This window comes from Leishmania braziliensis, chromosome 33 (assembly GCF_000002845.2).
Source record: "Leishmania braziliensis MHOM/BR/75/M2904 complete genome, chromosome 33".
NCBI classification, from domain to species: Eukaryota; Euglenozoa; class Kinetoplastea; order Trypanosomatida; family Trypanosomatidae; genus Leishmania; species Leishmania braziliensis.
In genome coordinates this window covers 337,399-353,062 of record NC_009325.2, presented here as the reverse complement: position 1 = coordinate 353,062, position 15,664 = coordinate 337,399, and the positions used below count along the sequence as shown (strand labels likewise).

At 58.4% G+C, this 15,664-nt stretch overlaps 5 protein-coding genes across 5 annotated transcripts; all 5 read right to left on the bottom strand.

Moving 5' to 3' along the window:
• Nucleotides 1-786: 786 nt before the first annotated feature.
• LBRM_33_1050 (conserved hypothetical protein) lies at nt 787-2,040 on the bottom strand (the record flags this gene model as incomplete). Its single annotated transcript, XM_001567824.2, has 1 exon — nt 787-2,040. One exon carries the CDS (start codon nt 2,038-2,040, stop codon nt 787-789), a length of 1,254 nt encoding a protein of 417 aa, XP_001567874.2.
• Nucleotides 2,041-2,800: 760 nt separating this feature from the next.
• Nucleotides 2,801-5,554, bottom strand: LBRM_33_1040 (hypothetical protein, unknown function; the record flags this gene model as incomplete). Its single annotated transcript, XM_001567823.2, has 1 exon — nt 2,801-5,554. The coding sequence occupies one exon, from the start codon at nt 5,552-5,554 to the stop codon at nt 2,801-2,803; it is 2,754 nt and encodes a 917-aa protein (XP_001567873.2).
• Nucleotides 5,555-6,260: 706 nt separating this feature from the next.
• LBRM_33_1030 (conserved hypothetical protein) lies at nt 6,261-8,393 on the bottom strand (the record flags this gene model as incomplete). Its single annotated transcript, XM_001567822.1, has 1 exon — nt 6,261-8,393. One exon carries the CDS (start codon nt 8,391-8,393, stop codon nt 6,261-6,263), a length of 2,133 nt encoding a protein of 710 aa, XP_001567872.1.
• A 2,316-nt stretch (nt 8,394-10,709) lies between these two features.
• LBRM_33_1020 (putative 2,4-dienoyl-coa reductase fadh1) lies at nt 10,710-12,905 on the bottom strand (the record flags this gene model as incomplete). The annotated part of the gene is made up of 1 exon (XM_001567821.1): nt 10,710-12,905. One exon carries the CDS (start codon nt 12,903-12,905, stop codon nt 10,710-10,712), a length of 2,196 nt encoding a protein of 731 aa, XP_001567871.1.
• A 2,165-nt stretch (nt 12,906-15,070) lies between these two features.
• On the bottom strand, nt 15,071-15,604 carry LBRM_33_1010 (beta-tubulin; the record flags this gene model as incomplete). The annotated part of the gene is made up of 1 exon (XM_001567820.1): nt 15,071-15,604. One exon carries the CDS (start codon nt 15,602-15,604, stop codon nt 15,071-15,073), a length of 534 nt encoding a protein of 177 aa, XP_001567870.1.
• Nucleotides 15,605-15,664: the final 60 nt, after the last annotated feature.

Sequence of the window (15,664 nt, the reverse complement as noted above, 5' to 3'; positions counted from 1 at the left end):
TGCTCAGCTGGTGGGTCTCTCTCTGTCTATGTGGGCGGAGAAACGGAAGAGGGAAAGAGGAGCGCGCTTAGCAGAAACAGAGGCAAGGGATGAAGTCAACTCGATGTTCCCCTTACCCCAAAGTCCCTCTTGGAGCTTTGGTTCCTGTGTTCACCCTCGTTGTGGTGGTGTGTTTGTGCTCGATGGCGTAAGTCTGTGTGCTTGAGGTGTGCCTGTATGGATGCAGGTGCTGGGTAGTCGTGAGTCTTCGGGATATGAAATGTCGTCTGGTGTTCTTCGCTTTCTTGGCGTCGGTGGGGCAAGAGGGGGGGGTGGGGGTGGGGGAGTTGAGAGAGTAAAAGAGAAGAAATCAAACAAGAGAGTGGGCAAGCCAGGGAGAGACAAGGAGAGGGACGCAGGCGGAGGAGTTCAGAGGCGATGGAGGCAGAGGCAGGGGCAGCGGCAACGCGAGTCATGGAGAGGCATTTAACCCAGAGCGTTTTCTTGCCTCAATGCGAATACGAATGAGTCCTGCTAATTCTGCTTGCACGCACGGCCATCTGGTGGAGAGAGTGTGCGAATGGCCTCGCGCACCTTTCCGCCATGTTGACCCCCACCCATTTCGGTGCACACGGCAGCAAAGGCGGAGCACCGGGGGAGTGCGCCTGCGTGTCTGTCCATTTTCCAAGAGGGGGTTACGTCTGTGAAACAGCGAGAACGAGCAGGAAACACACACACACACACACACACACACACACACACACGCAGATGTACAGACCACCGCCGGAAAGAGAGAGAGACACGCCTTTACTTTGATCCGACAATGCGCTCCATCACACCAGCCATGGAGCTCATTGCGCCATTCTCCATCTCGTACTCTTCGCCAAATCGCTTCGATGACTTCTTCGTCATCACCAGCGCCTGGCGTATCGTCAATGCAGACTCGTCGCCTTCGCGAATCTTCTCGGCATCCATGTACGGCTCCAAGTCGCGGCGGACGTAGTCGCGGTAGTCACGGTAAAACTGAGTGTACTCCCCTGTGAAGGAGCTGAGTAGCAACAATGCGAGCGCCAAAACACACAGGAAGAGAAAGGATACCACAGCCGCGCTCTTCTTCAGGCCCTGATAAACAAATACAAGAATTTCTCTACCGGTGGAGTTAGGCGGAAACGCCACCGGTTCCATTGGTGCACAGCTTGCTGCTGCGGGTGCCATTGGCACTGGCACCTGTAAGAAGTCGCAGAGTGGCTGCCACCCATCGCCAACACGGTAGACGAGCAGCCGGTCGCGCGGGACGACCTCCTTCACGTGTTGTTCAAATAAGTCGAGGGCGCTCGCGAGACGAAGCGTCGTGTGCTGCTTCGATATGGGGACGTTCTGCGCCGTCATGGCGGCAGACGAGGACGGCGGGAGGCGTACACGGCCACTTCGCTGGCTGCTGGGGCTAATGAGGGCACGGCGCAGGTCGACCATATCGAGCAGCATCATGTGAAGCTTCGATGCGTTCCACCACGTCGTGCTCCTCTTGCACTCCAGCACCAACGGCTGCAGCCACTGCTCCATGTCCCTCTCCCATGCCAGCTTGTCCGGCTCCTCGACAAGAATGACACGCGTGCTGCGCGGGCACTCCTTGAGGATGGACTCGAAGGCGATGGTGGCGGGCGGGCCGACTATCGAGTCAAAGAAGAGGGGGGCCTGTGGGGACGCAGACGGCGTCTTGCTAATCCGCGGCGAGCTTAGGATGCTTGGCGCACCGGTGTCGCCCGACGACGGCGACGGCGCCCCTTTCGTAGATGTCGCATGCTGAGGAGCTCTGAGCACTTCAACGTCAAACTTCTTCTCCCCCCGCAGGACCGCCATCCACTCCTGTGGGTGAGTCAACAGGCGACCCTTGCGTACGCTGTCCTCAAAGGTGTAGGGGTGGTATCCCAGTATGCGGAGAGCCGGAGCAAGCGCGCCGCCGTTTGGAATCATTGTCAGGACCAGCAAGCGCGGCGGCGGAGGGGGCGGTAGTGGCGTGGCCGAAGCGGCCCTGCACAGTACCCCGGCGAAGCGCAGCATCACGAGAGGAAAAGGGGAAAAAACCAGCGGTGCCTCGACGGGTCAGCCGAGTACAGGCGCCCCGTAACGCCTGTGCAGCTTGATGTCTCTTCGCTACAATGACAGCGGCGACCCCGAGCGATCCCAGCAAGACCGAACGGTAGCAGCGGCAAGCAAAGAAGAGGGAGATGTCCGCTGCTTGGAGACCAAAAAAGGTGAGGTGGTGCAGGCAAGAGTGTACAAGTGGGCAAGGGAGGAGGAAAGAGGCGCACACAGGGGGTGAGGCAGCCATCTGCACACATCGAGAAGAGGCGGAAAAAGGATGACTTCAGATGGGGCGCGCCGCTCGGCCATCTGCTCCCGAGTCGAGGAAGGGGGTAGGGTGGTGTGTATAGAAGTGCGTGTATGCACAGGCACGAGGCTGCCGGACTCTCGTTCAGACATAAAGATACCGCCAAAGGCCCATATCACGAGTGGGACTATCAATATAAGAAACAAACGAACGCCACGCAGGGAGAATACACGGCCAGGGAAGCAGATAAAGAATAGCGCTGCACCGCGTGCACCGCACATCCGTGCAGTCCAACATCGGGTGCCTGCACACGCAGAGCCAGCCGGCGGTCACGATCCCACACAAAGCAAAAAGGAGTCCAGAGGAGAACGAGAGAGGATGCCATGCAGGCGCTCAAACACAGCCGCTTTTTTTTTCCGTTCAGCGCCCCTCCCCCCCCCCCCCTCCTACCCCCCCTCTCACTCGAGATGAACCGCAGTACGCGCCTTTTCACTGCCATGAGGAGAGACAGCGCCAGGAGCGATAGAGCTTGTCTATACTCAACCCCGGCGTAGGCACCTGCAGAAAGGGCATGGACGGCATCCTGTGCGCGAGAACCGCATTGCGCGTCGGGGAGGTAACACGATAGTATTCCTCCACGGCTTGCGCAAAGGCGCTGTTTGCTTCAGAGACGCATGTGCTGAGCTGTGCCTCTCCTTCTCCCGAAGGCGCACATGCCGCGGCGGCCTCCTTAAACACCTGTGACTCGCGTCTCTCGACCTGCGCAGGCGTCAGGAGGTACAAGGGACGCGCTTCTTGGTGAATGCGGATGCGCACCGGATACAGCTCGTCCTCGTCACCGGAGGGCGCAGAGGAGGTCGGTGATATCGCTGCAGGCTCGATCACACTACCAACGCGACGAGCAGCCCGTGCCCCCTCCCTACGAAGTCGCTGGTGATCGTGCAGCAACCGGCGTCGCTCATGCGATTGATAGTCACTTGGCATCCTGGACAAGGCATCAGCAAGGGCCACGTTTAGTGACGCAGGTAGCCATGTATGTAGCGCTATGGCCTCCTCCCTGCTCTGCAGTAGCGGCGGCTGCTTAAACCAGCGGCCCTCGCGCAACAGTCGCTCCACCTCTGCATGCATCGCTGACTGGACGGGCATGTAGATTGGGATAATCAGTGGCAGCGGTGCGTCTCTGGACAGAGGTGCCTCACCATGACCTGCACTCGGGAGCTGTGACGCGTGATAGGCAGCCGTCCATGCGTGCACCGCCGCTTTGTTGAACGTCGGTGCGGTCCACAACAAGGCTGCATGCGTGACCTCCTCTACAAGGGCGTGCATACACGACCAGTACCCCGGAAACGCCGACCACGCGTTGGACGTGGTCTCGGGATTGGCGTCCTGGGCGTTGTTCGTCTTACGGCTCTGTTCTCGATAACCGGGTAACGGCTCGCAGGATGCACGTTCCGCTGCGCCGTTTTCCATGTTGCATGACGACGCCTGTGAGGAGGCACGCATGTACCACTGCATCTCCGCTATCATCATCTCCGCTTCAGAACTGGCTGCAGCCGCGTCACTGGCGTCGTTAGCTTCCCTCAGCAGCCGCTCCAGTTCCTCGGCCTCCTGCTTCAATGATGCGTTCTCATGATCCTCGCAAGTTGGGTTGGATAAAGGGACGGCAGAGCTGTCGGACGCAGTGGCAGGAGGCTCCACTATTGTGCGCTGCATGAACTGCCCCACTTTCTGCAAGAGGCGCTGCCGCTGTGACAGGGGAGGCCGTGAAGATGCGTCGTTATCAACAATCGACTTCTCGATGAGGGCGCGCAAGTGATCTGGCGGGGCGTCCAGAGTGAGTGACAGGCCACCCGAGTTGTCTAAAGACGCTAGTGGTGTGTGCGCCACTGCCGTTGTCATCTCGGACGGCGAAGTTGTGCACAGGCGCTTCTGCAGTCGCCACTCTTTCTCGGCATTATCGAGCTCGGCCCTGTCGACCTCACGCCGCGCCCCACTCCAACCTCGCCGGCGCACCGCATCGTTCACACCGTTGAAGAGATCCACCTCAGACCTGCGTGCTGTCATTGGGTTCTCACTCATGTACACATGTCTATGCGTGCTGTCGGTATCATCGTCAGTCTGAGACGACGAAAGGGTAACACCGGTAGAGCTGCGAAACTCGCGTGGGAGCTGCTGCGGCGCGCGGTGGAGCTCCTCAGCAGATCGCCCCACGCTACTGGGGCTCTGCAGGTACGCGTGCAGAGCTTCCTCTCCTGGCATCGGCGCAGTCGTGTCCACGACGATGGACAGCTCCAACCTGTTGAAGAGCTGCATCTCCGCTACTGCCCATGAGTAGAGCACGTGAAAGGGGACCACGTCGTGACGGCGCAGCTGCCGCAGCGTCCGCCCCAGTCCAGGGTGACGGCACAGAGTCGCCCATGGCGTGCAAAGCAGAGGTAGCCGGCACCACGCGGTGTCTGTGGCCCCAACGTCTGCCGCCTCCGCGGCAGAGGCGGCAGGCACGCCACTGCTACTTCCTTCTGCGTTACAGGAGTAGAGCTGGTGCGTAGAGGGCAACTCAAAGGATACACTGCGCCAACCGTCGCAGATAAGCAGCGTCGCAAGGTCATGCAGAAACTGCTGTGACACAAGTAATCGCGTTGGCAGCTGTAGCACGAGTGGAAGTTGCGGGAGAAGTCGTCGGCCCAGCTCCTGCAGACAGTCAATAGCGCTGCGAAACACCCGCCGAGGGTCTGCACCACTGCCCCACAACTCCTCTGTTCCCAATATGGCTTCGAGCGGGTACTCATGCGGCGCAATGAAGCTGCCACGCGCACGGAGAGGTGCACGACTACCCTTCCTGTTACCCCGGTGTAGAATTGGGAGCTGCGCTATTGTCAAGTCTGGAAAGAGGCGCAGAACAAGACACAGAGGTGGAGACAGATCGGGGGGTGCCATGCCGGATTTTCCCCTATCGTTAGTGTCAGTGATGTCGCCGCTGAGGTGCGTCAGGTATGACTCGATGGGGGCCCAGACATCGCCGTAGCGGCTCGAGCTGCCAGCACCGATGCGGCCATGATAACTGCCGTGCCGGGTGTCACAGGACTCGTCGGCGCCGCCGGTGTCTGCGCATGCGCCCCACGCGCAAAGCGGTGGGAGGGTGACGCTGAGACCTACGGCTGAATTTCGCGCTGTCTCTGTCTGAGCACAGAGAACCTGTGAAACGGACAGAAAACAGCCTGGGTGCGCCCCCTCGAGCTGCATCGGTGTGGCAGCTGCTGCGGAGATGTGCCGCGAATGCCACAAGGCAGTCGCTGACCTTCGTGAAAACATACTGCGCTGCCTTTGATAGATGCGTTGAGCTTTTCAAGGGTCGCCTGCGCTTTTCCTCTGGTTTCAGCCGATGATCCCCCCTCGACAGTCCGGCAGCGTGCACCGATGCACAGCATTCAAGCTAGCGCAGCCTCTGAGGAAGGAGGACGACAGAGGCACAATGGAGAGCAGGAGAGAGGGAGGAGCGAGTAGACAGTGCAGATGAAAGAAGAAGGCCGCGTGTGTCCAAAGATGAGCAAGGTGAGGCAGTCGTGCTCACGAGGTGGCCGGCGGCCCACCACCGAGGCCTTTCGTGCAGCAATCCATGAGAGCGGTACGCGTGCAGACCACAGCCGCGCCTTTCCGCACTCCGCCTCTGTGTGTACGTGTGGCACTCTATGGGAGTGTGTCCCGGCTGAAACGACGGGCAGGCACGCGTCTCTTTCCTGTGCTGTGTTTACTTGGTATTAGCGCACGTGACTAGAGTTGCTACGCATCTGTGAAAGGGACGAGCACCAAACAGAAAAGGAGAGAGGAGAAGGGCTCCTTGGAAGAATACGGCGAAACGCACACACTCGCTGCGAGCAGATCAGGCTGCACCTGCGAAGGAACAAGAGGAGGCGAGGCGAGGGAGGGGGGGGGCGGTCGAGGGTCTCCGTTACTTAATGCCCAGTCGCCGGTCTCGTGGTGCGTGACCTCGAATAAGTCGCGGCCCCTCGTCTGCTGCCTCTGCCCGTTTCCGTGACGCCTTCAGCTGCTGGGCAACGTTGTAGCGGGCCTTCAGCGCCGCCAGACGCCTTTGTGCTGCGGAGGCCGTCGTTGCCGAGAACGAGGCATCTTTTCCACGATGTCTGGCCTCCCCCTGCACAGCTGCCGCCGTTGCGCTGCCGCCATCGTCAACGCCAGGCCCATTACTCCAGCCCATGCCATCAGGACTGCTCTGCAAACGAGATCGATCACCTACCAAGTGTTCCGCAAGCAGCTGGCGTCGCAGCGCGTGCCCATCCAGCGGCTTCGTGTGCTCATCACCTCTCGCTTCCTCGGATGCGTGCAGGTTGTCACGCAGTCGTTGCAGCCACTCGTCAGTACGCCCGCGGAGAGGAACAGATGTAGCCGACTCGGTCTGTGTCGCCATGGTGGGCATGGGTGCCTCTGCAAGGGGTTGCAACGTCCCGGGCAACAACTTCACCGTCCCTTCTCGCGCCTTCTGCTCCGCGTACTCGGTCAGCTGCACTGCCTCGGAGAGTGTCTTTGTCTGCGCTGTCTCGACGGTGGCGAAGAGCACCTCTATTCGGTAGTCCTTGGAGACGCGCGTCGCGTACTCGAATGCGTGGAAGGGCTGATGCGTTTGTTTGTACCCCATCGCATACTCACTCAGACACGGCTCGGTTACCACGAAGAGGCTGCGTGGCGTGAGATGCAGGCGAGGGTACCATGGCGCGTCCTTGTGCTGAAGGTGTAGCACGCTCGTGGAGACCAGGTTCAGCACCCCTACGTAGGACCCGATCGACGATGGGTGACGGTGCACAGGATAGCCGCTGAAGGTGCCCACCATCTCGCTGACCTGGCACACGTTGGGCACGGAAGGGATCAGACCCAAGAAGAAGAAGCGGTACAGTACCCGCTGCAGTGTTTGGCAGCTCGAGAGCGCAAACGCGAGGGTGTCTTTCCCAGGGATGCCAAGCTCTTTTTCATAAAGGTTGACGCAGTAGCGCGCCTCTTCGGCGACGTAAGCGGCTCGACGATCTTGCAGAAGGTGCAACAGCTCCTCGCTCATCGTGACCTCCTCCGCCCTGGTTATCACACCTTGATATCCCACGAGACCGTCCACAAATAGCTTCCGCATCGCGTATGTGCTCCTCGGCTGCCCCACGCTCTCCTGCATTGGAGCCAGCAGCTCTCCCTCCAGAGATACGGACAAAAGCCCATCATCGTGCTGCCGACGGCGTCGGCGGTCGTCGAGAACCTCTTGATTGCCTTGCTTGTCCTCGTCTTGGTGTGCGATGGGACGCTGTGCAGATGCAGCTGCCGAGTCACCCAACAGATTGCTCACGTTGCCACCGCCGCCCCCCACCCTGCCGTGACGCATTGCTACGCTCCACGAGTTTGTGCGCTGACGAGACTCCAAATCGCCTACGCCATACATGGTATTGTAGAGTGCTGAGTCCTTCGGGATTGTTGTCCACCCTGCGTGGCCATGATACTGATCGGCTGGCAAGCCATTTAGCTCGATGTCGTCCTCGCCGCCCTCCGTGAACTCGACAGCGGAGGCAGCGTGCTCTTCCAGCGACTCGCGCAGCTGCTGCAGCCGGGCCTCGCGCGACGGGCGTGGTACCTGTCGAGCGTGCTCGTCAATGCCGTCATAGAAACCATAGGGGCGAGGCAGCGGTGTAAAAAGCGAGCCGGCGACTGTGTCATCCACCGGAGAGCCTCTTGCGTTGTCGGCCGCGTTGCGGCGCTGTCGGTACGCCTGACGCTGAGAAGTGTAGCCATCAGAAGACGCACAGTCGCCCTCGTTTGTTAGGAGCGGCGGAAGCGGGTCGCCTGGCCTGAGGGTTCGATATGATGGGCGGCAATGGTGGCGGTAGCGTCGCGTACCATCATCTGGAGACCTGCCGTCGAAAGTGTAAGGCGGGCGAGAGCTCGAAGTAGCGGCACCAGCACTAGCGGTCTCGCTACCGCGTGAGCGGCCATGGCTCGGTGGAGTCCTTGGCGCGACACGACGCGCCGGAGCTGCGGGTGAGAGAGGAGGTATGTGAAAGAAGAGACGAGGTGAGCAGCGCAGCCACATACCTGCCCAACCCAAACGTAGTTTGAGTAATCCGTGCGTCAATGAGTATGTGCGTAGAAGGAGACTTGCGGAGCGAACGTGTCATATACTTCCACGCAAACGCCGGTGCTGAGCGGCAGAGTAACGGTGTAGACCAGGTCGCTGACGTGCTCCGGCACACATCCAGCACGATGGTAGACAACAAGGGGACAAGAGAAAGAGAGGAAGAAGACGCAAAAAAGAAAGTACCATAAAAGCGTGTATCAAGACGCGGAGTTAAGAGACTTCGCAGATCCGATGTTCGCACACGAGGGACGCCACAGGAGCAAAGGAAAAAAGAGACGCCTAAGATGAAAGTCCGTCCTGGTATGCCCCCCTCTTGAGAGATTCCCGCGACCATACCATCAGACCGATAATGCCTTCACAGTGGACACCCCTGCGTGCAGCAGCAAGGTGTTTGGCACACTCACACTTCTCCCTTTTCTTTTCCGTTGCTCTTCTGTGCTCACCTGGGGTGCGATGGTGTTCCTCTTCCCTTGTCCTAGCGGCTGGCTCCTCTCCTCCTCGCGGGACCAAGGATGAGCGCGCAAACGCACAGAGGGAGAGAGAGAGAGACAGGCACGTTGTTGCTTCGAGGGTCATTACTCTCTTCCTTTTTCCCCATTTCTTTGGTGTGCAGTTCATTTTCACGCAGTGGCTCGTTTCGCTGTAGGCTAAAACATGGAAAGAAGGGAAACCAAGGCAAAGAGAGTACAGTCGTCAGTCGTCGCGGAGCAAGGCGATACAGGGGAAGGAGGCATAGCAGGGAGATACATTACTTTTGCCAGCGTGCCTCCACTCCCGGCCGTACAGCACACAACCTCCCACTGCGCTCGGCGCCCCGGCCTGTCACAGGCCCATCGTGTCGTGCAAAGCAGGACTTGACACGCGCGTTACCACAACGCTCCGCCACACTCATCTCAGCACAGCCCCTGCCTCGAACTCTACCCGCCCACTCCGCAGGTCGCCACGAGGTGCATCCCTCGGCGTGGCGCAGGTGCCCCCCCTCCACACACCTGTGGGCAGCGAGGGTCGGGTGGCGTCCGTCCGCATCACGCTGGCACATGGGCGGAACAGGCGTGTTCGCGGCCGCAGGTCGCTCCGACGCAACGCCGCCCAAGGACCTGGCCGCCGACACCAGGAGTGGTTCAGCATGCGGCAGGGGATGGAGGGGGGGGGGGTTGCTTGGCTTCCCCACCCAGAGTGAGTGGTGGTGGGGGGAGGGGGGGAGAGGGAGGTACTGGGCCCCTGATACACCACGCACTGAGGTGCCCTCACCTCATCAGGGCTGGGGAGGCCATGAAAAGGGGAGGGCAAAAGAAAACAGCAAAACACCCAGCCAAAGGGGGCGTAGGGCCAGGAGAGCCACCCACCCCTGTTCTCTCTCGAGGAAGTTCGTCAACAGTCACAGAGAGGGAGGCACGAAAGGGACAAGGGGGAAAAGGAGGGTAACAGCATTCATGGAGAAAGAGGAGCTATGGTGAAAGAGACAGGAGGAAGATGGAAAATGGTAGCACACACACACACACACGTGACGAGCACGACACACGCTAAGAGGCTAAGCGGTGTGGGGTGTCCTGCGACATCTGAAGGGGGAGAGGGGGAAGAACGCGCAGACCCCCTCCACACACACACACACACACACATGCGGAAGCCAAGAACAGCAATGTCATGGAAAAAAGCAGCAACAAGAGGGGCGTCCACTCAAAGTGCCGAGACGCAAGGAAAAGAAGAACATTGAGAAACAGGAATGTGCGCTTGTGCGGCCGTGTGTGTCTGCTCGGAAGAGAGCAAAAGAGAGGGCGGAACGCAAATAATGAGCGAAAGGCAAGAGGTGAGTTAAGCGCTAAGTCAGTAGAACGCATGCGCGCAGCTAAGGAGGAGGGAAGAGGGTACAGTACACGGGGATGGATACGTGCTTATACACAACTCTGAAAATCGAAGTAAGTGTGCCGCTAGCAGCTCTGCATAAGGCCCATCATCCGCAGCAACAGCAAGTGACCATTGAAAGGGGGAATGGGGAGGGAGGGGGGCGGTCACACGGGGAAAACAAGTGCAAAAAACGAAAACAACGAAAAAGGAAAGGGCAGCTCCTACGTGAATTCGTCGTCGTCTCTCTCTCTCTGTGTGTGTGGGTGTGTATGAGGTGGACCCTTTTGCAGACATCGCTGGGTGAGGGGGGAGACATCGGCAACGTACAGCACTGGCGAAAGCGAAAAGTCAAACACAAAACGAAAAAGAAGAGGCGTAACACTCGAGCCGTTGGATTTACGCAGCACTTTGACAGCAAGTCAAGCCTCACAAACGAATCGCCAAGCCGTGCGCTTGCAGAATAGCCAGCTTCGCATCAAGTTTCTTGGTGAAGTTACATCCCCCGATCGTGTGCAGCTTCGATAGAATCGGTGTTGCAGCTTTCTCAAACTCCTTGTTTGAGCTCTGTCCAGTGCATAGCACAACGCAGTCTACCACCAGCGTCTGCTCCTTGCCCTTCTCATCAAGGTAAACGAAGTTCGCGCCGTCGAAGCTCTTGTACGTCACCCCATCCACTGCCTTGACGCGGCTCATGCGAATCTCAAGGCGATGAATCCACCCGGTCGTCGGGCCAAGATGGGCACCGATTTTGCCACGGGTGCGCTGGAACATGGTCACCTCGCGGTAGGGCCGAGGAATCACAGGCTTCACGAGTCCACCTGGAGGGTGTGAGAGGCGGCTGTTGTTGCCACTTGAGCCAGTCGCCGTGCCAGCTTTCTCTTCTTCCTGCACAATGGCGGGCGACTTGATACCCCATTTCTTACGGAACTCGCAGTTCTCCTGCTTTGTAAACTTTGTGTACTGCGCCGCAGCGACCGTCTCCGCTGAGGTGCTCTGTGGTGAGGTGAGGAATTCCGCCATGTCGAAGCCAATGCCGCCGGCACCGACGACGGCGACGCGGCGGCCCACCTTCTCTGGATGCAGGAGTGCCTCGACGTACGAGAAGACGTTGGGGTGCTTCTCTATGCCAGGAATGACCGAGTTCGACTTGGCGTGCGGCGCACACCCGGTTGCCACCACCACCTCGTCGTAGCCCCCGTCTGCAACATCCTCTACGGTGGCGCGCGTGTTCAGCTTCAGCGTCACATTCTTGTGCTTCTTCAGCGTGTTTGTCCAGTAGTCAATGCTGCTCTGAAACTCCTCTTTGCCAGGGATGAGCTTTGCCAGGTTGAACTGGCCGCCCAGGACGGCGCTCGCCTCGTACAGCGTGACGTGGTGGCCGCGATCGGCTAGGGTGATTGCAGCGGATGCGCCAGCGGGGCCGCCGCCAATCACAGCCACCTGCTTCGCGGCAGTCACGGGTAACGCTGCGCGCTCCTCCTCATGGGCAGCTAGTGGATTGAGCATGCAGCACGCTGTCTTGCCCGTGAAGACGTTGTCTAGGCACGCTTGGTTGCAGGCGATGCAGATGTTGATGCGATCGGCAGCGCCCGACATCGTCTTTTCCACAAAGTATGGATCACTGAGGAAGGGGCGCGCCATGGCGACGAGATCCGCATCGCCATCCTCCAGCACTTGTTCCAGAATGTCGGGGTGGTTCATTCGATTCACCGCAATAAGAGGGGTCTCAATGCCTTGACGGCGAAGGTGCGACCGCACCGCCGCTGTAGCCCAGGTGTAACCCGCACGAGGTACGGAGGTGGCGATGGTCGGCACGCGGGCCTCGTGCCAGCCGATGCCGCTGTTGATAATGTTCGCCCCAGACTTGGATACTTTCTCCGCCAGTTCAAAGACCTCGGCCTGAGTCGAGCCGTTCGGCACGAGATCCAGAAGCGACACGCGGAACACAATGATAAAGCTCGACCCCGTGGCATCTCGTACCGCACGAAGAACTTCTAGCGGGAAACGGATACGGTTCTCGAAGCTGCCGCCGTAGTCGTCCGTGCGGTGATTTGTTTGAGGGGCAACAAACTGATTCAGTAGGTAGCCTTCAGAGCCCATAATCTCAACTCCGTCGAAGCCCGCCTTCTGTGCGCAGACGGCAAGACGAGCAAAGTCCTCCACCGTCCGCTTGATGAGTGGCACGCTCATCTCCACCGGCACCTTCTTCGTCTGAGAGATGTGACTCAGAATCGGCGACGGCGCCACGCACTGATCTCCATTGGCATAGCGGCCGGGGTGCAGCATCTGTAGTAAAATGTGCCCGCCCTCGTTGTGCACCGCGTCAGAGATGCACCGCAGCTGGTCGACATCATTCGGGCCTAGCAACCTTTCACCAGGATACAGAAGGCCCTCCGCACTGGGCGAAAAACCGCCGGTAACGATGAGCCCGACCTTGCCCTTCGCTCTCTCCTTGTAGAAGCGTGCAAGACGCGCGTACGGGTTCTTTTCGGTGACTGTGGTGGAGCGAGTGGCGTGAATCGGCGACTCCAGTCCCGTGTGCATGCTGGCCATTACGACGCGATTGCGCAGCTTCGTAAAACCGAGGTCAAGCGGCTCCAAGATCTTTGGGTACGGCTTCATTTTTTTTTTTCCAGCTTTGCGTGTCAAGTGTGTAATGATGCCTCAGGTGTGTGCTCGTGGGCAGTAAGGCGGCCGCAGCGATAGAGGAGTTCGGTGAGCAATACCGTGATAAGTAAGCTAAAAGAGAACAACAACACAGGAGAGTAAGGAAGTGAATTACGTCCCGCAGAGAAACAGAGATCCGTGTGTGTGTGTGCGTGTGTGTGTGTGTGTGTGTGTGTGTGTGTGTGTATGAGTGTGTGTGTGTGTATGAGTTCATAGGTGAGAGTGAGGGGGAGAGCTGAGGAAACACGGTTGGGATGAGCACTGCAAGGGAGGATATGGACGTCAAACTGTAACACACTTTTCTCTTTTGCGAGCCACTTTCACACGCATACGCATACACAGGTGCCCGTCATGCAGGCATGGATAGCTGCGTGTTGCCTGTCGCCTCCTCTTTTCAGCCCCCCCCTCTTCCCCGTGCGCTTCCGTACACAACAGCAAAGGGTATCGCAGGTGACTAAGAGTGCAATTAGACTCCACTTTTAGCTCTTTTCATTAGACTCGCAGACGAGCGGGTACCGGGGTTGGAACGAGGTATGGGTGTGCTAATTCTTTTCATTGCCACTTTACCTTTCCTCGATCCACATTCAATGTGCAGGGCCCCCTCCCCTCCTCTACCGCCAACATTTCCTCTCATGGGCACCTCCCTGCCCCCGACCGACGCGCACATACAGGGGAGGGGAAGCGAGAGGGAGAAGAAAGCGGTGGTGTGCGTCCGTTCAGAGAAGCTAAGAGGGGTGAGCGGCAATGAGCGCGTAGCCGAGGTCGTGTAGTCTTTGCTCAACGTTTTGTCTTCTTTTCGGGGTTTCCATAACGGGTGTTTCGCCTTTGTCAGTTGTCGTCCTACATCGGAGACCATTTTTTTGCGGATTTTTTTTTGTCGTCGTTCCTCTCGCCCCCTCCCCCTGAATGCGTGGCTTGTGGTGCCTCGGCACTTGCCCGTCTGTCGGCCTGCCTGTTTGTGTGGTGTATGGGGTGTGTTTCTCCCTCTCGCTCTCTGTATAGAGGCGCACATTTGGGTGGGCACGTCTCGCAGGAGCGAAGAAACGCGCAGAAGCACCCGAGGAGGAGGACCACACTCACGACTCCTTCCAGAAAAAAACGCTGCTGCGGGCTAGAACGGGAGTGGTACTCACGAGAAAAGGCCATGCAGAGTACGTGCGAATGTGGGGAGCGAGGACAGGAAGATGAACAGAGAAACAATTTTTTGAAAGTATCAGTGAAGAGAAGAAAACCTAAAGAAAGCTGAGCCTTTGCAAAGTGACACACGTCGTTCGCCGGAAGCGACTTTGGGGCAATGATGAGTAAAGCGTCTTGATGAAAACAGCGGCAAGAACTAAGGAGAGCGAGAGGGAGCGGGATAGGCGACCCCACGTAGTCCCCACCCATCCCGATCCCTACCACACAACTCGTAGTGCTTGTGCATCGCTCCGAATTTCTTACTTGCTTCACCGATTATAGCACCCCGTCGCATCGCACAGCCCGCGGCTCTTTAGAAGAGAAAAAATATATAGAAAACATCAACAGAGAAGTAAAGTGGTTCCGCACAGCGCGCATTACTGGCAAGAGAAGTGGAAAGACAATATCCAGAGAGCCACCTCCGTACACCAAGCCCTCTGCGTGTCTCGGATAACCCGGCATCCACGGAGAGAGTCTCTTCCTGAGGTCCCAAACCTCAAAACCAGTATGCATGCGCGGGGCTAAATGCAGATTGTGCTAAACAAGTCCTTATAGAAAGTAACCGTCATTCCGCCTTCGCACCAGTTCGCTTGACAGCACCTCGAAACAGGCTTCCACTGCCCCACCAAATACCGAACGAAGACGTACGCACATTGCAGCAGCGCACCACCAAAACGCAGTTCAGCCCTCTACGATAACGGCAACTCCACCACGTAATCTCTATAAACAAGAAAACAAATGTGTGCTAGCAAAACACGCACAAACTTGCATCACATCCAGTACAAAAGTAAAAGAAGACTCGAAATATCTACAACGTCAGAAAAACTGAGTTCACAACACGCCGTTCCACACAATAGACAGAACGAATTTACCTTCACCACAACGATACGTCCCACATATGCAAAGGTTACGCGCGCGAAGTGCATCTCTCACTCAGACACCGTCTAGTAGGCCTCCTCCTCCTCGTCGTACTCGCCCTCCTCCTCGACGGTCGCGTCCTGGTACTGCTGGTACTCGGAGACAAGGTCGTTCATGTTGGACTCGGCCTCGGTGAACTCCATCTCGTCCATGCCCTCACCGGTGTACCAGTGGAGGAAGGCCTTGCGGCGGAACATGCCGGTGAACTGCTCGCCGACGCGGCGGAACATCTCCTGGATGCAGGTGTTGTTGCCGATGAAGGTGACGGACATCTTGAGGCCCTTGGGCGGGATATCGCAGATGGAGGACTTGATGTTGTTCGGGATCCACTCGATGAAGTAGCTGGAGTTCTTGTTCTGCACGTTCAGCATCTGCTCGTCGACTTCCTTCGTCGACATGCGGCCGCGGAACAGCGCGGACGCGGTGAGGTAGCGGCCGTGGCGCGGGTCGGCGGCCTGCATCATGTTCTTGGCGTCAAACATCTGCTGCGTCAGCTCCGCGACGGACAGGCCGCGGTACTGCTGCGAGCCGCGGCTCGTCAGCGGCGCGAAGCCCATCATGAAGAAGTGCAGGCGCGGGAACGGCACGAGGTTCACGGCAAGCTGCGCAGGTCAGAGTCA